The 23023-nt window shown below is 60.2% G+C and overlaps 4 protein-coding genes across 10 annotated transcripts; 2 read left to right on the top strand and 2 right to left on the bottom strand.

Annotated features, from left to right (window-relative positions):
* Window positions 1-331: 331 nt before the first annotated feature.
* Window positions 332-2465, bottom strand: STK16 (serine/threonine kinase 16). Of its 3 annotated transcripts, none has more exons than XM_025152442.3 (7): window positions 2393-2465; window positions 1752-1971; window positions 1549-1682; window positions 1354-1474; window positions 1186-1281; window positions 991-1112; window positions 332-921 (listed from the first exon to the last, which is right to left on the bottom strand). In XM_025152442.3, exons 1-7 carry the CDS (start codon window positions 2455-2457, stop codon window positions 783-785), a joined length of 897 nt encoding a protein of 298 aa, XP_025008210.1. In that variant the 5' UTR covers window positions 2458-2465; the 3' UTR covers window positions 332-782. The 3 variants fall into 3 exon arrangements, with proteins under 3 accessions (XP_025008210.1, XP_426593.1, XP_004942901.2); XM_426593.8 differs by having other exon boundaries at window positions 2356-2465; XM_004942844.5 differs by lacking the exon at window positions 991-1112 and having other exon boundaries at window positions 2356-2465.
* Window positions 2466-2631: 166 nt separating this feature from the next.
* On the top strand, window positions 2632-6768 carry GLB1L (galactosidase beta 1 like). 2 transcript variants are annotated; one of them, XM_004942847.5, is made up of 17 exons: window positions 2632-2768; window positions 2872-3044; window positions 3177-3327; window positions 3410-3470; window positions 3676-3770; window positions 3842-4022; window positions 4109-4167; window positions 4245-4366; window positions 4481-4521; window positions 4771-4889; window positions 5038-5112; window positions 5190-5279; window positions 5373-5486; window positions 5727-5858; window positions 6245-6324; window positions 6383-6460; window positions 6532-6768. In XM_004942847.5, exons 1-16 carry the CDS (start codon window positions 2715-2717, stop codon window positions 6438-6440), a joined length of 1605 nt encoding a protein of 534 aa, XP_004942904.2. In that variant the 5' UTR covers window positions 2632-2714; the 3' UTR covers window positions 6441-6460; window positions 6532-6768. The 2 variants fall into 2 exon arrangements, with proteins under 2 accessions (XP_004942904.2, XP_003641693.2); XM_003641645.6 differs by having other exon boundaries at window positions 6245-6460.
* A 199-nt stretch (window positions 6769-6967) lies between these two features.
* Window positions 6968-14244, bottom strand: ANKZF1 (ankyrin repeat and zinc finger domain containing 1). 4 transcript variants are annotated; one of them, XM_040703835.2, is made up of 15 exons: window positions 14131-14244; window positions 13672-13781; window positions 12683-12785; window positions 12278-12462; window positions 11901-12016; window positions 11659-11812; window positions 11225-11447; window positions 10956-11054; window positions 10603-10761; window positions 10406-10522; window positions 9203-9476; window positions 8737-8848; window positions 8423-8590; window positions 8245-8315; window positions 6968-7562 (listed from the first exon to the last, which is right to left on the bottom strand). In XM_040703835.2, exons 2-15 carry the CDS (start codon window positions 13717-13719, stop codon window positions 7442-7444), a joined length of 1950 nt encoding a protein of 649 aa, XP_040559769.1. In that variant the 5' UTR covers window positions 13720-13781; window positions 14131-14244; the 3' UTR covers window positions 6968-7441. The 4 variants fall into 4 exon arrangements, with proteins under 4 accessions (XP_040559769.1, XP_015145576.2, XP_015145575.2 ...); XM_015290090.4 differs by having other exon boundaries at window positions 10603-10785; XM_015290089.4 differs by having other exon boundaries at window positions 14024-14244.
* A 151-nt stretch (window positions 14245-14395) lies between these two features.
* Window positions 14396-22603, top strand: ATG9A (autophagy related 9A). Its single transcript, NM_001034821.3, has 14 exons — window positions 14396-14530; window positions 14708-14751; window positions 14913-14977; window positions 15266-15427; window positions 15525-15666; window positions 16658-17406; window positions 17797-17950; window positions 18130-18309; window positions 18925-19170; window positions 19475-19695; window positions 19795-19912; window positions 20056-20275; window positions 20416-20558; window positions 20666-22603. The coding sequence occupies exons 1-14, from the start codon at window positions 14428-14430 to the stop codon at window positions 20669-20671; spliced, it is 2553 nt and encodes an 850-aa protein (NP_001029993.2). The 5' UTR covers window positions 14396-14427; the 3' UTR covers window positions 20672-22603.
* Window positions 22604-23023: the final 420 nt, after the last annotated feature.

Consider the following 23023-nt stretch of genomic DNA (forward strand, 5'->3'; position numbering starts at 1 on the left):
CTGCTGCCCCTTTGCGCCCAGGTGCTGGGCTCTCCCTGCCTTGCGCAGTGCATGCTGTGTGAGCCCCTTTCCTGCACTGCACTGCCCCCGAGGGCCTGCACAGCAGCACTGCACAGCAGGGCTCAGCTGTAACCGCAGATGGATTTGTCACGCTGCGGCCAGAGATTAACTTTCTCTGCTTAACTCTAATGCTGCAGCTGCATGGAGCCGTGGAGCCATCCTCCCTCGCCATTCCCCTTCAGCAACGCCTGGCTGTGCCTGCCTGCTTGGCCCCGGCCGTGTGCCCCGCTCACCCCATTTCCAGCAGGACAGAGGACACCGTGCACACCTCTGCAAGAACACCTTTATTCAAAACACAAGGCAACGTAGGTGCCAGGGCAGTGGGTGCCGAGCCCCGCCTGCCCCTGCCTCGCTCCAGCAGCACACGGCCGGGCCTGGCCGCAGCCATACCCCGGGGCAGGAGAGACCTGCCGCCCCGTGGGCTCGGAGCAGGCAGTGAGGCCTTGCCCTCAGCAGCGGGGCATGTGTGCCAGTCCTGCAGCCTGGTGCTGGGCCGTTGGGCCCCAGCAGCCGTGCAGACCCCAGTGGTCGCACAGGCCCCAGCGGCAGCGTTCAGGGTACAAACCACCACACCGCACACCCCCAAACGGCAAAGTCTGACTCCAAAACACCTCCGGCATGGAGCAGCTCTCCCTGGGGCACAGAAATCCCCTCAGGAGCAGCCCCAAGGGGAAGCAGGCCCAGGGCAGCCCGGCACAGCCGAGGCCGGTGATGGGCCACGCTCAGATACTCGTGGTGACCTGGCCGGCCGGCGTAGCCTGCAGCCCCTCCAGCTGCTGTAGGATGTCCTCGATGCTGGGCCGCTCCTGGGGGTTCACTGTCATCATGGAGAAGAGCAGGCGGTGCAAGGCGGCTGAGTACCTGTGGGGAGTGAGGGGTCGGCATGGCCCCGCCGTGGGGAACGGGGTCTACCCAGCTCCAGAACCTCACCTGGAAGTTGTGGGGATGGCGATGGGGTTCTGCACTGCTAGCGCCACGCTGTCACCCTTCTGGAAGATGGCGTCGAAGGGGCCCTCCCCGAACATCATGCAGTACAGCACGCAGCCTAGGGACTGCAGTGGGGCCATCAGAGTGGCTCCTCACCCCACAGTATGGGGGCGGTGGGGGCTGGGGCTGCGTCCTCACCCAAATATCCGTGCGCTCATCGATGATGCACTGGCTGGGCACGGTGAAGAGCTCGGGGGCACGGTAGGAGATGGTGCAGCGCTGGGCGGCCCAGTCCTGCACAGAGGCAGAGGGGATGCAGGGCTGGGGGCAGCGGGACGATGTCCGCCCCCCAGGACGGGCACCCACCTGCACAGCCATGGCCTCCCGAGAGTTGGTGACTTCCATGCGGGCCCGGTTCATGGAGCCCAGGTCCATCAGGATAGGCTGGTCGTCCTCATCCAGCAGCACGTTGGTGGGCTTGAGGTCCCTGCAGTGGGAGGGGGACATCACCAAGCGCCCGCTAGAACCCCGCTGCCCCCCACCCCTGGCCAGGGCCCCCACCTGTGCGCGTAGCCCTTGCCGTGGATGGCCTGCAGCCCACTGCAGATGCCACGGAGGATGAGAAGGATGCGCTGCTCCGGCATGAAGGTCCCTTTCTCCCGCAGCGCTTCCACCTCGCTCCATAGGGTCCCCCCCTGGCAAAGAGGCGCAGCGGGCGGTCACTGCAACCCCGTGTGGTGTGGGGCCGGGGGCCGTCCCCTCACCTTCACGTAGGGCAGGAGCAGCCAGGCCTCGTGCTTGGCACCCTTCTCCACCATGCAGTGGGCCTCCAGGCGCAGGATGTTGGGGTGCTGGAAGAGGTTGTGCATCTCCACCTCGCGCAGGGCGGCCTGCCGGTCCTCCTTGTCGTGGCACAGGATGCGCTTCAGCGCGTAGAAGCGCCCGTCCCGCAGCCCCTCCACCAGGTCCACGTAGCTGAAGCCCCTGCGGGGAGCAGAGCGCCGTGTGGGGACGGCAGCCCCAAAGTGGCGCCGCGGAGGTGAGCGGAGGGCGGCGAGGGGAGGGCAGCGGGTGGTGAGAGCATCAGCATCGTCCGTCACCCCCATCCTGGGAGGGTCCGAGCGTGCCCCTGGGTACAATCACCCCTATGAAGCGCAGGCACCCCCACCGTGAGCACCCCCACAATGAGCACCCCCCGTGCCGGACATCTCCCTCCGTGCCCGAACGTGCCATACACGAGCATCTCTCCCAAATCCCTGCGTATCCATCCCCTCCGTGCCCCGACCACCCCTTACGCCCAACGTCCCCCGTGCCCCCGGCATCCCCCCCCCGTGCCCCAGCATCCCCAGCCCCCCCGTCCCGCCGCACCCCTCGGCCAGGCGCTGCAGCAGGAGGTACCGCGCACCCCCCAGGCTGACGGTGCCGCGGGAGCAGACGCACAGCGCCTGCCCCATCGTCCGCGCGCGTCATCGCCCGCCGCCGCGCGTCACCGCCGCGTCACCCGCCGGCACCGAGGGGGCGGGGCTTTCGCCGCGGTGGGCGTGGCCTGCGCACAGAGGGCGTGGTCTGGCGGGAGTGGGCGTGGCCTGCCGCGAGGGGCGGAATGCGGCGCCGTGGGGCGGCGCCGTTCGGATCCGTGCCCTCATTGTGAGCGCCGCGGAGCTTCGGACGGGATGCGGCTTTCCTCGCTCGTTCTGCACCGCCCCCCCGGCCCCTGAGCCGCGGTCATGGGGCTGCCGGCCCTCGGGCTGCTGCTGGCGGCCGCGCTGCTGCGTACGGAGGTGGGCGTGGGGGAGGGCGGCGGGTTGGGGTCCCGTCCCCCGCGGACCCGCGCTGGTACCGGGGAGAGGCTGTCCCCCCTTCAGCTCTGCCCCCGTCCCGCAGGCCGCCCCCCCGGCGCGCTCTTTCCAGATCGATTTCGAGCGGGACTGCTTCCGCAAGGACGGGGCCCCGTTCCGCTACGTGTCGGGCAGCGTGCACTACGCCCGCGTCCCGCGGCCCGCCTGGCGAGACCGCCTGCTGCGGCTCTACATGGCCGGGCTGAACGCCGTGCAGGTGTAAGTGAGCCTGGGGGGGGTCCCACCCCTTCCCTCCCCTTCCCTCCCCTCACCCGGCCGGGGCCGTGTGCGGCGGCGCTCTGGCACCCCGCAGCCTGGACCGTCTCTGGTTGCCATTCCCTTCTCCCCCAGCTACGTCCCCTGGAACTACCACGAGCCGCAGCCGGGCGTGTATGACTTCAGCGGGGATCGGGACGTGGAAGCCTTCCTGGACCTGGCGGCGGAGCTGGGGCTGCTGGTGATCCTGCGCCCGGGGCCCTACATCTGTGCCGAGTGGGAGATGGTGAGCCCCGACCCCGCACGGGGGCTGCCACGAGGCCCGGCCGGCCCCGTGCTCGCTGATGATGCTCTCCACGTTCCTGCAGGGCGGGCTGCCTGCCTGGCTGCTGTGGAAAGCAGACATCATCCTGCGCTCCTCCGACCCTGGTGAGCTCAGCACGTGGCCGCGGCTGTGGTGTCCCTTCAGGCCGGTGCCGGTCCCCGCACGCTGCTCAACCCAGCCCCAAGCATGGCTTTTTCCATTTGCTTCTCCCTCTTCTGGGAGCCTGTAGTTCCTTCTCTGTACCCCCCCCATCCCCCTCGTCGCAGGGCCAGTGGCTGCGGGTTGGGGCTGAGCTGCCCCTGTCCCCAGCCTACCTGGCAGCTGTGGATGCCTGGCTCCATGTGCTGCTGCCCAAGATCAAGCCACGGCTCTACCAGCACGGGGGGAACATCATCAGTGTGCAGGTGGGTGCTGTGAGACCTCACCTGGTGCTTGTCAGGACCAGGCTGTATCCCACCTGGCGCCCGATTTGCAGGTGGAAAACGAGTACGGGAGCTACTATGCCTGTGACCTCGGCTACCTGCAGCACCTGCTGGGCACCTTCCGGGCGCTGCTGGGCCCTGAGGTGCTGCTCTTCACCACCGATGGTGCGCAAGTGGAGGAGCTGCACTGTGGCACCCTGCGGGGGCTCTATGCCACCATCGACTTCGGGCCAGGTGCCACCAACGGGGAGGAGCAGATGAAGTGGGTGCAGGAGTCCTGGCCCCCTCCTGCTCCAGCCTCACTTCTTTTCCCCTTGTAGACTCCAATGTGACGGAGGCGTTTGATGCCCAGCGCCACGTTGAGCCAATGGGACCGCTGGTGAGGCACCGCGTGAGAGGGTGGCCTGGGGGGTGTCAGCCCAGCTCCGGGCAGGTGACAGCCCCTGGCTTCCCCAGGTGAACTCTGAATACTACACGGGCTGGCTGGACTACTGGGGGGGGCCGCATGCCAGCACCAGTGCCACACTGGTGGCCCAGGGACTCGCCGATATGCTGCAGTTGGGAGCCAATGTCAACATGCAAGTAGCCAACTTGGGGCACGGCCCTTCACTATTGGTTTTAGAGTTGGGCAGGGGGCAGCAGGGTGGTCCAGGTCCGTGTGGGTGCTGACTGCTCTCTGGGGTGTTACGCAGGTACATGTTCCACGGGGGCACCAACTTTGCCTACTGGAGCGGTGAGTGGGAGACTGGTGGGGGGGAAACAGCAGGACTCTGTGCCCCCTTGGCACCAGGGGGCCTTTTCCAGGGTGCTGCTCTGTCCTAGTGGGAGGTTGGGTGCTGCACCCCAGCTTGTACTCCTGAGGGCTCCTTTAATCCCTGAGTAGCCCTGGGTCATGCTCCCAACCATTGCATTGCCTCCAGCGTATCCAGCTGGTATCCGGGTGCTAGGCTCTCCCTGCAGTTCCCATCATTTCCTTGGTTAGGAGCTGACTTCAAGGACCAGTACAAACCAGTGACCACCAGTTACGACTATGATGCGCCACTCTCAGAGGCTGGAGACCCCACGGAGAAGCTGTTTGCCATCCGCACGGTCATCAGCAAGGTGCTGAGCCTGACAGGAGGAGGGGCAGTGCTGCGTTCTGCCGCTTGTCCTGGGAAGAGAGAGCAGAGAGGGGCTGGGCAAGGCCATCTCTGCGCTCATTCTAAGGGAAGCCTCAGCCCTGTGGGGCACCTGACAGTCTGCTGTTCAGTTCCAGCCCCTGCCAGTGGGCCCGATGCCACCCCCCACCCCCAAGTACGCCTATGGCCGGGTGGCTCTGCACAAGGTGAATGCCTGCCTCAAGGTCTGTGCTGTCCTGCCTGGCCTTACCTGGCTGCCCAGCTCCCATCCCTGTCTTTGCAGTATGCTGATCTCCTGGATGTCTTGGATGTACTGTCCCCTTCTGGGCCCATCCAGAGGCAGTTCCCCCTCATCTTTGAGGCCGTAAAGCAGGTGGGTGCCCTGAGGGTTACTGGAGGAGACACTCTAGGGTAGAAGATTGGGGCTCATCGCCAGCCCTATTTCCCTTTCTGTGCTGCCTGGCAGGCCCACGGCTTCATGCTGTACCGCACACAGCTGCCCTATGACATCCTGGCCCCAGCCACACTGAGCGCTCCTCCCCATAGCATCTGTGACCGTGGCTACGTGATGCTGCAGAAGGTGAGAGAGCAAGGGTGCCTGCCTCTTGGGAGAGGTGTGCTGTAACAGGGGCTTGGGGCAGCACGCTGGCTGAGAGCCTCATTGAAGCCCTGAGGGCACCCTGCTGGCCCATTTGTGTCCCCTCTGGTGTAGAGAAGGCAGTGGGATGCTCCACTAGCAGGCTGCTAGTAGCGCTTATGGTGGTGAGACCAGAGCATGGGACTGGGATGCAGTGGGGCAGCACTGACCCTATGGCTGCAGGAGTACCAGGGTACGCTGGAGCGGGACGGTCAGACAGAGCTGCGTGTGAAAGGCAAGGCAGGGGACACGCTGGATGTGCTCCTGGAGAACATGGGCAGGATCAGCTTTGGGGCAAACTTCAGTGACTTCAAGGTGAGGAGAGAGGGCCTCAGGGCTGCTCCGTGTGAACGGGGTGAGTACATGTGGCCAAACACCCTCTCCTGCCCTCAGCCACAGTGAGAACACCTCAAACCCTGCTACCTGGTTAATCCCACACCATCCCCTCCTTCTTCCCCGCACGCCCACTGGTAATAGCCCTGGGCAGGTGGCAAACCCTTTGGGATAAAGCAGTGGGATTGGCATTCCTCTTTCATGCTGCTGTGGCAGCCAAGGCCATGCAGCCTTTCTGATGGGATCCTATCCCACATCCACTGTTAGGGGGGGAGATAGAGGCTAGGGAAGCCAAGCAGGGCTGCGTGCCACATCTTTCTGCCTAGGGCAGACCCTGCTTCCCCATTTTTCCTTCTGCTCCACTTCAGGGCTTGCTGGGGAACCTCTCTTTGGACTCCAGACCGCTCAGCAAGTGGCTCATCTACCCCTTGGCCATAGATGCTGCCATCCAGCAGGGCTGGCCCCACGCTGCCCTGCCTAAATCAAGCTGCAGGGGCAGAGCGGGGCCAGCCTTCTATACAGGGACCTTTGAGACTCCTGGCATTGCCTGGGACACCTTTGTGAAATTCCCAGGTTGGAGCAAGGTAAGCCTACACAGAGTTAGGAGGGGGGATGAAGGTGGAGAGCACAGCTCAGTCTCATCTCCATCTCCCAGGGCCAGCTGTGGATAAACGGCTTCAACCTGGGCCGGTACTGGCCCCGCCAAGGACCCCAGCAAACCCTCTTTGTGCCTGGCTCGATACTGCGTGTTGGCTGCCCCAACAACATCACAGTGCTGGAGCTGGAGGAGGCACCCCCCAACCCCTTCCTGCTCTTCCTTGACCAACCCCTTTTCAACACAACCCTCAGCCATAGCTCCCCGGACAAAGAATAAACACAGGGCTGCCAGGCACTGTCGCTGCCTCTCACTGTGCCTGCAGGGATTGCAGGGGGCTGGTGAAGCACTGTGGGTCTGGTTGGTACTTAAGAAAAAGGCACAGCCCAGCAGAGACGAAGTTGGCTGCTTTGGAGTCAGGCAGGGTCCATACTAGGAAAGGAGCATTAATACCAGAACTCATCCCAACTAGTTTCATGCTTATACACCTAGGGGGTTGAAGGCACCTCTTTATTGACAATGCAGGCAGAGGAGGTAGTTATTAACATGATATGGCTGAGACTCAGTGGCTTCCAGGAGAGGAAAGGTCAAGATACAGGTGAGAAGATACCTGCAGGCATGGGGGCTCAAGGCCGCAGGGTTTGTACAGATCAGGATCTGTGCTACCACCCCAAGCAGCAGCCTGCAAGGTACCCATCAGAAAAGCAGGCAATAGGACCTCCTAGCTGGAACCAGACTACAGAGCAGTCTTGGTCTTTTGCACTAACACGTGCAGGCCTTGCTTGTTACTACCTTTAGTCACATTCATGCAGCAGCTGCCCAGTCTTGCAAAAACTGCTGCAGTGAGTGGTGAGACCAGCTCAGTCCCTCTTACCAGCACTGCTCTACAGGCTCTCCGTTGCTGCACAGCCAGTGCTCAGCCATATCTCCACCATGTGGGTCCCTGGCTGATGATGGCAGCCCCCAGCCTTTATGTATGGCTGGCCCGGGCCCGGCGGTGGGTTTGCAGGCAGGTCGTGGAGCAGAAGGAGAAATCGAGGTAATGGAATGGGATCCGGCCCAGCAGGGACTCCCCACAGTACCAGCAGCGGCTGCAGGGAAAGAGCAGAAGTGGCCTTGAGCGAAGGGGACGCCTTCAAGAGCACTGGAGAAGAGAGAACAGGTACCTATAGTGGCTGAGTAGTGGCTGTGACATGAGGGAACAGGTCCTGCAGGACCAATGTGCTCACGCTAGCACAGGGCTAACCCAGCAGCCTCACCAGGGCATAGCCCCTGGAGCTGACGCTGCATGGGACTACCATGAGGTACCTCAAGACAGGCTGAACATGGGACTTTGGCCCCATTTGTGGTTGTTAAGCATCTCTCAGACCATCACGTGCAGAGCTGGCTGCCTACAAGCTTGCGGGGTGGCACAGGGAAGGGACACTGCAGCTGGGGTTAGAAAGTGTCACAGAAGAGGCTGAAGGCCTGACTTGCCACAGACCTGGCTGCAAATGGACAGAACTGTCTCAACAGAGTGTTTCAAGGGGATGGATAAACAGACACTGCTGGGAGTAAAAGGGGCAGGAATAGCTTTTGACTAGAAATGAGGACTGGAACAAGAAGGGCAGGGAACAGCTGTGCTGATGCAAGGAGTTTATCTGTAATGATGACTGCTGTATTATGCTAACAGTGAGGAACAGTCTCTGGTTGAAGGGAACACTCCTGGCCAGCACTGGCAGCATTCTCCCTCCCTCCGTCACCTCACAACAGCCGTGTTATGTGGGCTGTTACCTGATGTTGGAAAGAGCTGTGCTGCCATTCTTCATCTGTTCAGCCAGCCTCCGCTCAGCTGCTAGGGCCCTCTGGGGAGCAGAGAGAGAGGTCAGCCCCCAAGGCTTGCTGAGCCAGAGCCCACTGCATCAGTACTGGCCCAGCCAGGCTGGTTCCTCTCCCCTGTGCGAAGCCTTACCTTCTCCCTATCAGACAGGGCTGCAAACTGCTGCTTCTCCTCCTGCTCCTGCTCCAAGCGCTGCCGTTCCTCCTGCTGTGCCTGCTCCCGTTGCTTCCGCTGGGCTTTCTGTGCCCGCTTTTTCTCCAGCTTCTTGGCTTCCATCTCCAGAGTCAGGGGGCCAGGAACCTGGGGCAGTATGGGCAGGGGCAGTCAGCATCTCCCTCAGAGTAAGAAGCAAAAGCGTGAGGAGGCAAGAGCAGGATGCTGGGGTGTGGCTGAGGGCCACTTTGCTCGGGGTCCCCAGAAGGCAAGGGCAGAGGGCAGGCACCCACCTTGGCACGGCTGTAGTCATACTTGTCTGGGTGGTCCACCATGAATTTGCGGAAGGCATTGCGTGTTGGTTTGTCAGCAGAGACGCAGTAAGGGGTCCTCTCCTGCCTGTCTCTGCAAGATGAGAAAGAGCGGCTCAGCCCTATGCTATCACTGCTCGTTTCCCACTGGGCTGTGAGCCCGGTGACTCCCTGAAGGTGTCCAGTGGATATATAACAGACCAGTATTGCAGCCAAGGCGGGGAAGGTTGCATACCCCCACACCACAGTTCCCCAAATCCTCTCCTTGCATTTCAAAGGGCAATTTTACCCCAAACCTCTGAATTGCCTAGAAACAAACCCAGCAGTCCTGACCAACCCCAGCTGCCCCAGGACGAGGCCGGCATCAGCCTCACATAACTGCAACAGGAGAGAGTTGCTGGACTCACATAGCAGCGGCTGTCAACTGCTGTATGCTCTGTGGCCATACCTGAGTGCAGGGTCAGCCCCTGCTTCCAGCAGCAGGCACACAGCCTCAGCCCTCCCTGCACGTGCAGCCACATGAAGCAGGGTGAAGCCATGCTCATCCAGAGGCTGGTTGAGCAGGGAGTGGGGCAGATCCAGGGGTTGTTCATCATCTCCATCCTTGCTGTCCTCCAGTGGGCCCCTGCTCTCTGGCACACCCAGGAGGTGCCGCAGTGTCCCCACATCGCCTGTCTTGCAGGCTGTGAACAGGGCATCACGGAGCTGGGTCTGAGGGTCTCCTGTGAGAGAAGAACAGGAGGGGAAGTCTTAATGCTACAGGGCTATTTGGCTCCCAGGAAACCAACACTCTGCTGTTAAAGCGCTGTCCTGCTGGCTGGATGTGGGTATGTAGCAGAAATGCTGAGTTGTGGCCTGAGCCAGTGATTGAGCACCTGGTGGGAAGGCAGGACCAACCCAGGGCAGCTCAGGTGCATGCAATGCATTGAGTGACCAGAAGGGGTGGAGCCAGGATCCATCCCTTCCCAGACCTCATTTAAGGGTTGGCAGAGGAGATGAGGGCATCTCTTGCTGGAAATCCCTGTGTACCTGAGGTCTTCCAAAGGTAAGCAGCTCTTTTCCTTCATTTCTACATCCGTGGCTGCTGTACTTGGGCTCATTCTCATTTGCTGCAGCCAAAGACTTTGCCACCCCACTATTACTGCAGTACTTTCCATCCTATTATAGCTTTACATGGGTACCAGCACCTTTAGCATCTGTGACAGTGTACTGTGGCACTGTTGACAGCAGGCATGTCCTCTGTTGAGGTGAAACCTACCCCAACCTCACACACCAGCCTGGCTTAGCCAGGTGCTGTCTGCCTTACAGAACAGGATCCAGGGTAATGGAACTGGTGTCCCTGGGTACTTTCCCCTCTCCCATCAGCTTGTACTCTCCAATGAGCAGGCCAGTTGCTGGCCTGCAGCATCTCAGGCCTGCTGTCACAGCAGAGATCTCTGCTTCTCTCTAATCTCAACTATCCAGGTGGAAACACTATGGTTCAGTTACTGTTTTGCACACACTGCATGCCTGAAGGCATGTGGCTACTTTACAGCCACCCTGGCACTTAACTGCTCCAAGTACCTGCACCACAACTTGCTCTTCACTCCACTGCAAAGTACCCAGCATGCAGGGCAGGTGCTCACCTGGCCAGGCTCCCAACTTCACTCACCTGCAGTCTCCCAGGGAAGGGGCTCAGCCCCAGGCTTCCCCTGCAGCTCTGTAACCAGCTCCAGGCTGGGCTGCCCGCCCTGGGTTCCACAGCAGCCTGTCTCTTTGGCGTGGAGCCCTGCAGTGGGAGTGGGTGGTGAGGAAGCCCAGCCAGCACCTCAGGCATGGCAGTCCATTCCCCCGTGCCTTCCCCCTCACCATTCTCCATCTTTTTATTCCTTTTCTTCCTCCTTTTGCGGTTTCGTTTGGGCATCACTTCAAACTCCCGGAGGTCCAAGGTCCCCAGGGTCACTTCCACAGTTTCCAGTTCCCCTGCTGGACTCTCTTCCTCCTCTTCTTCCTCCTCCTCGTCTGGGGCTGATGGGGGTGAAAGGACAGGGGCTGAAACCCCATACACAGGATGAATTATCTGGGGCTTTCAGATAAGCACACCTTCCCCTTCTACCCAGGAGGAAGCCACTCTCTGCAGTCCCCGCTGCAGTGTCCTGCCCTGTAAATCTCATCCCCAGCTTGCTCTGAGCCACATCTCCCTCCATGTTTGAAATCACCACCTGTGTCCACCTGCAGGGAATCCGTCTCAGCTGCCCGCTGCTTCTTCTGCCAGACTTTCCGTGGGGACCCTGTGATGTCCTCCAGTGGTGTGTCCTTCCCTAGTCAACAAGGGTGTCATTGCTCAGGCATGGGGTGCACCTCGTGCCCCCAGGGATGGAGAGCAGGAGAGCTACTAGATGTGCCCAGCACTCCAGGGTTACATGAGGGACCACGCCACCTCACCTGCACTGACCACAGGTGTTTGGGCACTAGGGCCAGGCCAACTCACCGAACACCTGCAGGCTGGACAGCGCAGCATGGACTCGCAGCACCTCCCTCAGGGTGGCCCTGCGTGTGCTGAGGGGGATGTGGCAGACACGGGGGTCTCCCCGACTAATGTGGGGGTTCCTGCTATCAAAAAGCAGTGCCCGGTTGTGACGAGGGGCTCGGAGAAAGATGCGCTGAGCTTCCTTCAGGTGCTCTGCCCAAGCTGCCAACAGGTCCTGAATATCCTGGGGAAGAAAGGAAGGCTCCATGGAGTCCTGAGCACACAGTGTGGGCACCAGCAGGCAAATTCAAGACACGGCAGCCTCATTTGGGTTCTGACCCTGCTCTGGAGCTCACAGCCCACATATGAACTCCGATGGCGGCATGGCACCATCACACAGAGCTGCCTGTGACCACATTTTCCTGCTGAAAGCTATGCCTGTGGTCCATTCTCACCTTCAGCAGTGCAGCTTCGTTGTAACGCCGCAGGGAGGCTCCTGCTGATCTGGGTGCTGACCCTGGGGTCTGGGCATCCCGTAGGCTCTGGGCTGTGCCCCGCCGGGCTCGCACAGTGTAGCGGTGGAAGGTCTTGTGTTCCTGCACCTGGGAGCTACAGAGAAGGGAAGGGCCCATTCAACAGCTTGCCATGCTTGTCCCTGCCCACAGAGACAACGTCAGGCTTGTGCCTTTGTACTCACCCACGGAACACAGCTCCTGCAAAGTGCCCGCCGCCCATCATCAGTACAACCCAGCATGTGCTTGCACTGAGGCTCTGCAGTGATGCTATCAGCTCTTCTGGCTCCTCGCTGCCACCCTGAGACACAAACAGTCCTGCTAGCATCTATGGGGTCACCCCACTACTCCTTGCTGTCCCCAGGACAAAGGCCATTCCCCCTGCTGGCACGTGCACAGTCCTAGTCATACCGCTGGGAGCATCTCAGCTGCAGCAAACCTGAGGCACCAGACTTTTCCCTTCCCCTCAAGGGGACCCAGGGACTTTCAGGCAGATGTCTGCACCCCAGTGCCACCCCTCTTCTCTGGGGCCCCTTTTCCAACAAGCTGGACTGTGACTTGCCTTCCCAGTGCTCAGTATGCAGCGATAGGCAGAGATGAGCTGTCCCTTTGCATTGCGGAGCAGCACCTTGTGGGAGCGGGGATGCTGGGAGGTGGCAGGGTTGTTGCTGGCAGGGGGAGGCGATTCTGACTCACTGCTTGCATCAGAGCTCTCTGAATCAGACCCTGAGATGCTGGAAATATCACCTGCAGGGAAGAGAAAATGGGGCAACGGAGCAAGACAAAGATCAACAAACAGCCTACCTGAAACTTTGCAGGTGGCTCCAGGGACTAGCCCACAGCCCTGATGTATCACACAGATGAAAAAGACTGTGAACGTGTACAGGCATGTGGAGGCTTCACTCCCAGGTAGAACAGCAAAGTCACTAAAGTCTCTGGGCCCTGCTGAGGCAGCCCCATTCCTCACCTGCTCTGCTCTTCTCCTCAAATTCTTCCACAGGCAGTGCCCGGCGGCCTCGGAGTCGCTGCTTCAGGTTGAAGCGGTGCCAATCAAGTCGGTAGTGCTCCGTCTGTGAAGGGAAGAAGAGTGAGCCAGCGGGGTCCTGGTGCTTCACAGAAGCCACCCCTACCAAAGGCCCCGTGGGGACAGACTCCGACAGCCATACCAGTTCTGGGGATGCAGTGATCCTGAGCAGGAAATCACGGAACATCAAGGAGTTAGAGGGACAGTTAACCATTAACTTAAACAGACCCAGGCCTGCGCTGCACCGTGCTGCATGCGCAGCTTGGCCTTTAGGCCTCTGTTGTGCTGCACAAGTCCCATGGCTGCAGGATAAACTCAGCCAAGTCAGTGGAAGAGAGCAGCCCACAGACAGCTCTCACTCAGCAGCAGCAATTACACCTCCTGCGTGGCCTTGCCTTTGTCCAGATCTGCATCAAGAAGTTCTCATGTGAACATCCTTCCAATTTTACAATAGGAAAGATGAATAGAGTTGCTCTCTTTTAAGAAAACGCTGTAAGAGCTTGAAGGACTACAATGGGAAAACCTTGGCAAGGACTGGATCCGTACAGCTTGCTGCACCCTGACTGGGGGCCCATCACACCACATGACTCAGGACTACCAGCATCTAAAGGGATCTCAGAGTATCTGCGCTACCCTCTTTTGCTTGTAGTGTTGCCTCAAGTAAAAGATATACCAAGTGATACTGTACAGAGTCTGAATGACTTTACCACGCTCATGAGGAAACAGCACCTCCTGGTGCCAACAAGGTTATGCGTCACCAAACACGCCGGGCTATCCTCAAACAGCACAGTCCTGTCTGACCTGCCTGGATCAGACGTGCCAGACTCCAAGAGAAGGCCCTAGCGAAGCTGCCAGCAGCAGCTGTCACTGAGCAGCCTGGTGTGGGGCCGAACCCCCCAGCAGCACCTAGCAAGCTATGACAGCCTGCTCACCTGCTCCTCCCGGCTGCTGAACTCCTGGCCGCAGGTTAAGCAGCACATCCGCTCCGGCACCTCGGGGACTGTGCTGGCTTTCTCCCCCCCACGGGTGGCCGCAGGTTTCTCTGAAAGAAGAAGACAGGGCTGTGCAGCACCACAGCGAGCGGGACCTCCCGGGTCTCCTTTCAGCCCCACGCAGCCTGGCCACACAAGCAGCACAAGGCAGGAGAGGGAGCCCTGGGGATCCCGTGGTGATGGCTATAGGCCAAGGGGTGCCCACTCAGACGCTGCAGTGCAGCTCTGCCGCTCAGCACTCCCCGATCCCAGCCCGGCACGCAGCCCCCTCGCGCCGCAGAGAACAACGCACCGTGCCCTGCAGGCGCTGGCTCGGCAGCCGAGGGATTCGCAGCGAACCCGCTGACGAGGGACAGCCCGTGCAGGAGAACGGGGTCCAGAGCAGCCTGGAAAACCGACCTGCTCTCGGGGGCCGACATCGGCCCGGCCCACCCGCCGCTGCACCCCGGGCCGCGACCCCGAGGTCCCCAGGCAGCACCGGAAGTGCAGGTCGCAGCCAGGGCGCACACAGTCAAGGCCGCTTCCGGCGCTCCCCCTACGGGTCGCCGCGAGGCTCATTTCGCCGCCCGCCCTCCCGCTCTGCGATTGGCCCAGCGCGGACCCGCCCCGCGATTGCCATTGGGCGGTGCGACCGCCAGTCGGGTGGTGGGGCGGGGCCGGGCCCGGGGCTGGGGCCGGCGGCGGCGGGGCCCGGCCATGGCCCACCTGGAGACGCAGTACCAGCGGCTGGAGAGCTCCTCCACCGAGTCCCCGCCCGGCGGCGGCGATCTCCTCGTGCACGTCCCGGAGGGCGCTAAGTGTGAGCCCGGGGCCTGGGCAGCGGCGGGCCGGGAGGGGGCGGCAGGCCGGGGTGCGGCCCGCAGGAAGCGGCGGAGTGGGCTGCGGGCTGCGGGCTGTGGGCTGCGGGCTGTGTGGAGCCGGGAGGGCCCCGTGCTCGGGTTATCCCTGGTTCTCACGCTGCCTCTCCTCCCTGCAGCTCCCTGGCACCACATAGAGAACCTAGACCTCTTCTTCTCTCGGATATCCTTTCGCAACCTGGTGGGTGGGGGTTGGGGGGGAGCCGTGTAGGTGGTGGAGAGGTTTGGCTGAGGGCCTGAGGGTGTCAGTGGGACAGCAGCCTCGCCGTCCGGTGTCAGGGTCAAAGGAGCCTCCTGGCTGTTGTCCTTGACTGTAGCCTTCACGTCTATAATTTGCATCAGAAGAATGGCTTCACCTGCATGCTCATCGGGGAGATCTTCGAGCTCATGTAAGTGCGGAGTGCCCCTGTGTTGGGGCCGCAACGGCGACTGGGGAACAGCTACGGGAGGCTGCCAGGCTCCTGCGGTTGAGTGGACAGGAGGGTTCCTGTCGCAGTCCTCCTGTCAACCCTTCATTAGAGTTTTCTGTGCCCCAGACCTTCGGTTCATTTTGTGGAACTGGTGCCCTGGAGCTTTCCTGCTGCCTGGCTGTGGGAATGCGTGACCCTGTGCTCCTCCCTGCTTCACGTTTGGAGGAGGCAGAAGGCTTCCCTCATTATTTCTCTCTTTCTTCACAGGCAGTTCATCTTTGTGGTGGCGTTTACCACTTTTCTTATTAGCTGCGTTGATTATGATATTCTTTTTGCCAACAAAGCGGTAAATCACAGCCAGCATCCCAGTGAGCCCATTAAGGTGACTCTACCAGATGCTTTCCTGCCTCCAAATGTCTGCAGTGCAAGGTAGGGGCAGCCAAGGCACTGTTCATGCTTTCTCGGGTGCTGGTAGCTCTTGCCCAGGGCTCATCTCCCACTACTACTGCCACCTTCTTTCTTGCAGAATCCAGGCAAACAGCTTCCTCATCTGCATCCTGGTGATAGCTGGGGTTTTCTGGATCCACAGACTTGTCAAATTTATCTACAACATTTGCTGCTACTGGGAGATTCACTCTTTCTACATCAATGCCCTCAGAATCCCCATGGTAAGTAGGTGGGACAAGGGCTACCCGTGGTATGGGAAGTGGGAGGCATTTGCTTCGCAGTGAGAAGCAGCTCACCTTCCCTCCTCTCTGGAGCCAGTTTCTCTGAGAGACTTGCACTGAATGCTCAGTCCTCTGCTTCAGCTTTTCCCAGGCTATGTGACTTTTACTATTTTTACTGTGTGACTATTCCTTCCAGCTTCTTCTCCAGCAGCCAACTTGCTGCTTATTACCCACTTTGCCCAGCCTGCCTCTCTCTGTGCTGGCACATGCATCTGCCATCTGCTGCTCCATATGTTTAGTCTTCTGTGGTGGCCTTTTCTGTGATGCTTTTCAACAGAGAAGGCATAAGTGAGGGTATTCTTGGACTTCCCTGGGAAGCAGACAGTATCAACTTCCTTGTTTACAGATTGGAAAAATGAGGTGTGGAGCTGCTTAGTTGTTGAAGATCGCACTGGTGATGAGTGTGGCCAAGCTGGGCTCTGAGGCTTGTGCATGCATCCTAGTCCAGAGTCCTTGCTCTGATGGACAGCACCAAAGGGTGTTTGTGTGTATTTTGAGTAGAGACCGTATCTTGAGAAAGATGGGATGAGCCAAGAGGTTTGGTTTATCCCCAGCTTTTCCACAGGCTGCCTCTGGGACTTTGGTTGTGTTCCCATTCCCTATTCCTGCCTCCCCGCTGATTCCAAGCAGCAGGACTGTGAGCTTTGGGAGGGAGGACTCATGCAAGACTGCACCTGTGTTTGTGCCTCTAATGCAACTGGCATGTGAGTGGCTGGGAAACAGCCACCTATGCTGGTCAAGGGGTAAAGGGCACTGGGGCATGGCTGGGATGGCTCAGGCTGAAGCAGTGCAGGAAAAGTTGCCTGGTGCTGTAGTGTTGCTTGTGGCTCGTACACACCCCAAGGTGTGTGCTGGGTGCTGCTGTTGGAACAGGTTTAGCCCAGCCTCCATCCCTGGAGCCCACCCCTAACCTCACTGCTTTCCCTTCCAGTCCAACCTGCCCTACTACACTTGGCAGGAGGTACAGGCCCGCATCGTGCAGATCCAGAAAGAGCACCAGATCTGCATCCACAAGAAGGAACTGACAGAGCTGGACATCTACCACCGCATCCTCCGCTTCAAGAACTACATGGTGGCCATGGTGAACAAGTCACTGCTGCCCATCCGCTTCCGCCTGCCCCTGCTGGGAGACACCGTCTTCTACACGCGTGGGCTCAAGTATAACTTTGAGCTCATCTTCTTCTGGGGGCCCGGCTCACTCTTTGAGAATGAGTGGAGCTTGAAGGCTGAATACAAGCGGGCTGGAAACCGCCTGGAGCTGGCTGAGAAGCTCAGCACTCGCATCCTTTGGATTGGCATCGCCAACTTCCTCCTCTGCCCCCTCATCCTCATCTGGCAGATCCTCTACGCCTTCTTCAGCTACACAGAGATCCTGAAGCGGGAACCGGGCAGCCTGGGTGCCCGCTGCTGGTCTCTGTACGGCCGCTGTTACCTCCGTCACTTCAATGAGCTAGACCATGAACTGCAGTCACGTCTCAGCAAAGGTTACAAGCCAGCTTCCAAGTATATGAACTGCTTCATCTCCCCGCTCCTCACTATTGTGGCCAAGAACGTGGCCTTCTTTGCTGGCTCCATCCTGGCAGTGCTCATCGCTCTCACCATCTACGATGAGGACGTGCTGGCGGTTGAGCACGTCCTGACCACGGTCACCCTTCTCGGGGTGGGCATCACAGTGTGCAGGTGAGGAGGATCCATGCTGGACAGGGCTGGATGCTGCTGGCAGTACGGTGGGGGAGCAGTGAGGTAGATAGCCTTCATTTGAGTGCATTCTTAGGTTACAAGTGGACATGGATCTGTGTGAGTGAAGGGCACGGCTGGGGAGAGTCAGGGCAGGGCAGGCAGGAGAGGGAGCCATTGGTGAACATGGACACAGTGGCTATGGTGACGGCTTCAGTGCTGATATGAGGGAAGTTGCTGGAGCCATACAACAACATCCCTGGGCTGGGCTGGCAGGAGGTTTTGAATTGGAGTGAAGGCCACAGGTGAAGCTGTAATATGTGTCAGTCTCCCCGCAGTCCCTGGATGAGATCTTCCAGGAATACTATGACGTTTCCCTGTCTTGCCCTGCAGGTCTTTCATCCCCGATCAGCACCTGGTGTTTTGCCCTGAGCAGCTGCTGCGAGTCATCCTGGCACACATCCACTACATGCCTGACCACTGGCAGGGCAATGCCCACCGCTATGAGACAAGGGACGAGTTTGCCCAGCTCTTCCAGTACAAAGCGGTGAGCCTGCCTTGCAAGGGGCTGGGATGAAAACCCTCTCCTATCCCTGGACTGGCAGAGGTGGTTTTCTCAGAAGCACCATGCTGCAGAAGGTGGCCTAGAGCTAGGGGTTAGCTTTGGGGCTGGCAAGTTTCTTGACATCCTCACCTTTGTGCTGAGCTCGTTGTCTTTGTCCTCAGGTCTTCATCCTGGAGGAGCTTCTGAGTCCCATCATTACCCCCCTGATCCTCATCATCTGCCTGCGGCCCAAATCTTTGGACATCGTTGACTTTTTCCGTAACTTCACTGTGGAGGTGGTGGGGGTGGGTGACACCTGCTCCTTTGCCCAGATGGATGTGCGCCAGCATGGCCACCCAGCGGTAGGTCCCGTGGGGGCTGTTTTCATACCGGGATTCTCTCGGGAGAGAGGAATGGGGATATTTGGAAATCTAGGAAGTGTGACTGACAAGAACTGATTTTAAAAGCTGGACTGCTGTAGCCCAGGAGAGAGGCAGCCTAGTGGGGATGGGATATGTATTCCCTTTTACAAAGTCTACTCTGGAGAGAAAGAAAATGAGTCTGTTTCCTGTGCCTGGAAATTTATGTTACTCGTCAGGAAAGAGTTTCTAGTGGCAGGGCTATGAACTAGTAGGGGATGGAGTCGATGTGGCTGTTACAAAAACAGCCATTTGTTGGCTATCGTTGTTCCCGCTGTGGATTGGACAGCGCAAAACAAAGCTTTCAGCTCTGTGACTGGCCTTCACCTCTCTGGTTCCCTTCCAGCAATGCATATTTAGGGATGGAGGAGGAAGGTAGGCTGCAAAGGCTGAACTAGTTACGGGGTTTTTGGTATCGTGCATGCCAACTGCTTGGAGCTCTGGTCCATCGTGCAAGTTGTTGTGTGCCCTGTCCAGTCTAGCTGGTGTGCAGGATTCCTGGGCTTGGCACAGTTGTAAAGCAGATCCCAGTCTTCAGTCTCTCTCTGTGCTTTACAGTGGATGTCAGCAGGGAAGACGGAGGCCTCCATTTACCAGCAGGCTGAGGATGGCAAGACGGAGCTGTCCCTCATGCACTTTGCCATCACCAACCCCAAGTGGCAGCCACCCCGCGAGAGCACGGCCTTCATCGGCTTCCTGAAGGAACGGGTGCACCGGGACAGCAGCGTGGCATTGGCCCAGCAGGCTGTGCTCCCCGAAAATGCCCTCTTCAGCTCCATCCAGTCCCTGCAGTCAGAGTCAGAGGTGCCCAGGCTGGGGGGGAATGTGGAACGGTCCTGGAGTGTTTGCTGGGTGCTGGCAAAGTGTGATAATCAGGCCTTCAGACTTTGCCCTTACCTGGGCTGTGTCCAGGGATGCAAATATGATGAATCAGCACTACCTGGGACTAATTCTGTCTTTTTAGGGAAGGGCAATTGGGTTTCCTGTGCCCTGTGAGGTGGGAAAGGGACTAAAGAGAGCTGGGGTCCCTCAGTTTTGTCTCAGTGGTGGGGATCAGGCCTCCAGGTCTGCTCAGGGCAGTGATTCTCTCTCCCTTTTGTCTCTACAGCCTCACAGCCTGATTGCCAATGTGATAGCGGGCTCCTCGGTGCTGGGGTTCCACATGGGCCGTGATGGACAGGCCTCTCGTCATCTCTCTGAAGTCGCTTCAGCCCTGCGTTCCTTCTCCCCACTCCAGTCTGCCCAGCAGCCCTCTGGTGGCTTTCAGACAGCAGGAAGGGATGGGGAGGGAACCCAGCCTCGTGGTTCCAGTGCCATGACAGCCTCTGGGTAAGGGCATGGGGCAGCCTTCACTGCCCGGCCGTAGAGCAGAGAGAGGTTTGGTGGTATTTGTGGCCACATAAACATCACTCTTGTTTCCCATGGCAGTGCTGATGCGAGGACCATGAGCTCAGGGAGCAGCGCCTGGGAGGGTCAGCTGCAGAGCATGATCCTGTCAGAGTATGCCTCCACTGAGATGAGTCTCCACGCACTCTACATGCATGAGGTGAGTTGAGCTAACCAGAGGGGACATGGACCCAGGGCGGGCAGGACTGGAGTGCCCTGCTTTGGATTGACTGGAAGTGCCTTGCTGGGGAGCGGGTGCATTGGGGCATCTGTAGCTGACCCACCTGTGTCTCGGCTCTGCAGTTGCACAAGCAGCATGCCCAGCTGGAGCCCGAGCGGCACACCTGGCACCGGCGAGAGAGTGACGAGAGCGGTGAGAGCACCCATGAGGAGCTGGATGCTCAGCGAGGTGCCCCCGTCCCCCTCCCTCGTTCTGCCAGCTACCCCTTCTCGTCGCGGCAGCCTGCCGAGGAGACAGCCACGCTGCAGACGGGCTTCCAGCGACGGTATGGCGGCATCACAGGTATGGCAGCCAGGGCAGAGGTCTGAGCTTTCTGGTCAGAGTCCCGTAACCCGTGTCCCGTAGTAATGGCACAAGCAACGTGCTTGTCTCTGTAGACTGACGGCCCCCCAGGTAGCTAATCCTCCTCGCCTCTCCTGCAGACCCAGGCACAGTGCACAGAGCCCCATCACACTTCTCCCGCCTCCCACTGGGAGGCTGGGCTGAGGACGGGCAGTCAGCAAGACACCCAGAGCCTGTGCCAGAGGAGAGCTCAGAGGATGAGCTTCCACCGCAGATCCACAAGGTAGGGGAGGAGGCTGTGGCCGACGGGGGCGACAAGTGCTCTGGATGCCAGGCTGCGGACCAGCTGCCAGCACCCCTTAGGTGCCACGTCCCCTCTCTGTCTTGCAGGTATAGCCTTGCAAACCGGGGGATCTCGTGGGGGTTGCAGACTGGAAGCCGCCTGGGCAGCAGGATGCGGTGTCGGCCCGATTCCTCTCCTATCCTGAGGGGATAGGGTGATCATGGGCTCCATTTTGTTGCCATCAATTGCTGATGAGACAAAACTGCCAGGCCAGCAGCTTTGCGGTGGCGCCTTGTGTCCAGCCGTGTGTCAAGCCAACGCCACTCTGACTCTTGCGGGGTGAATGCGTGTGTGAGTACATACATGTGTCTGTGTTCACATCTGTGTCGTCCATGTCGGAGGATCGCTGCAGAACCGGTGACTGCTGACAGGACTGGCAGCGGGGAGCCGTGGATGGGCTCAGAGGTGGCAGCGACAGCTGCTGTTTGAAGGGATGTGACAAGGCACCAGCTCCAGATGTCCGCCCGGAGCTGGGACCTGCCTCCAAAATGAAAGCGGGGAGCCGGTGTCCTCCGGGGATGGCTGACAGCAGCGGGAGCTGTCGGAGCCGCCTTGCTCAGCCTGTAGCAGTGCTGGAACCTCACCTGCAGCCCTGGGGAAGTGCCCTGCGCCGCATTCCACCTCGCGGAGAGGACCAATGTTGCACACCTCGGTCTGGAACAGGACAGCAGTGGGGCAGCCGCCCACCCCTCTCTGTGCACATCCTGGCACCCTGCAGCAGGATGGTCCTCAGCCGCCGCTGTGTGCATAGAGTTGGGAACAGCTCTGCTGCAGCTCCTCCCCGGCTCCCGTGCCACCTGCCCTGTCCCAGGCACGCAGGAAAGGGTCCATGGAGTGGCAGTCCTGGGTCTCTGTCCCTCCCCGCTGGCAGCCTCCATGCTCCAAGCCCTCTGGCTTGGGCTAGAGCAGCACTTCCTGCCCTGCACGGTGCTCAGGGGTTACGGGCTGCTCCCAGGCCCTCTTGCAGTGCCAAAGAGCTGGTGCAGCCTGATGTCTCCTGGGAGTGCACGCAGCCCGCTCGGAGCCCACAGTGAGGTCTTGTGCTCTGTGCGCTGATTCCCTTCCCCCAGCCATCATAAAGGCCTTTTTCCTATGCCCGGTCTGTGATGCATCAGGCCTGTTCTGTGCTATCAGCCCTTTCCTCCTGCCCTAACAATGGCTTCAGTGTGTCCTGCATCTCACCCAGGGGCTCCCGGCTCCTTTTCTTCCTTCCTGAAGCAATCTTTTTGCAAGGATCGCTGTGGAGGCCATAAGCTCAGCAGCCGCATCATGTCATGGAGGGAAGAAGGGGTACCTTGAACCCAGAAGTGAGAGGCAAACTCCAGCCCAACCCTTGCACGATGGAAGGCGGAATCAGGATCCTGGTTTTACACTATGGCCTTGGCCAGCCCTCCCTAGGATCGTGCTGTTTTCCCTCACCTCTCTTGCAGTGGCAGCTTACGAGGACCTGCATCTCGGCTACCCTTGCCCAGCTTTGTTCCACCCCCCCTTGCTCCTGTTGCCTGCGAGAGAGGCTCCTTTTCTCTGCCCTGCCCTCCCCTTCCTGGAGCACAGGTGACCTTTCTCTCCCTGCCAGGCTATTGCCCCGTGCCCTTTGAGCCTGGGCCAGGCTCGCTGAGCCAGCTGCTGCTGCACTGCACCGCAGCAGCGGGGACAGCAGTGAGGAGGTGGCAAGCGGGGCTGGCTCTGCACATCACACCCGTGGGCCGCCCAGCTGGTCGTAACCGCAGCCCTTCAGTGGGATTTCAGAGGCCGCGTTCTGGAGGGAAGGAGAGCCCTTTCGCTGGGCTGGGGGGGAGGGAGAGGCCGGGCAGGAGTCCTCGCCGCATGTCGTGCTTGTGTCGTCGGTGTCCCCTGTGCATGGCGAGCCACAATTCATCTCCTTCCTGGGTGTGTGGGCACGGGGCGCCCAGGGAGGGTCGCGCCGCAGCCCCGTGCCCTCACTGTACAGCTGTCTTGCCATCCAATAAAGATGGGGTGTGTCATCCGCCTGCCGTCTGAGTGTCACCGCAGCGTGGAGGGCAGCAGTGCGGCAGCGAGGGCGCCGGGCCCACCGGTGCCCGCAGCGTGCGAGTGGAAGGCGGCGAGGCGCCGAGCCGGCCGGGATTACGGCTCATTTCTTCCGCTGGGCGAGGCGGCCTCGAAGTTACTCGGATCCGTGCGGCTGAAGCAGCGGCAGCTGAGCGGCCGTCGGGCCGGGGGCCAAAGGGAGCTATAAATACCGGCGGCGCTCCGTCCTGCCCGACCTCTACGGGGCGGTCGGACTATCGCCGTGCCGCAGCCGCCGGGCGGCTCGCCGCGATAAGCCGCGCCGGGTCCGCTCCCCCACGGCGTCGCCCCACCTGGGGGCACTTCGGGGCCGGCAGTGAGCGCGGCGGGGCGGGGCGGGAGCCGCGGGGAGCCCC

This window comes from Gallus gallus, chromosome 7, assembly GCF_016699485.2.
Source record: "Gallus gallus isolate bGalGal1 chromosome 7, bGalGal1.mat.broiler.GRCg7b, whole genome shotgun sequence".
NCBI classification, from domain to species: domain Eukaryota; kingdom Metazoa; phylum Chordata; class Aves; order Galliformes; family Phasianidae; genus Gallus; species Gallus gallus.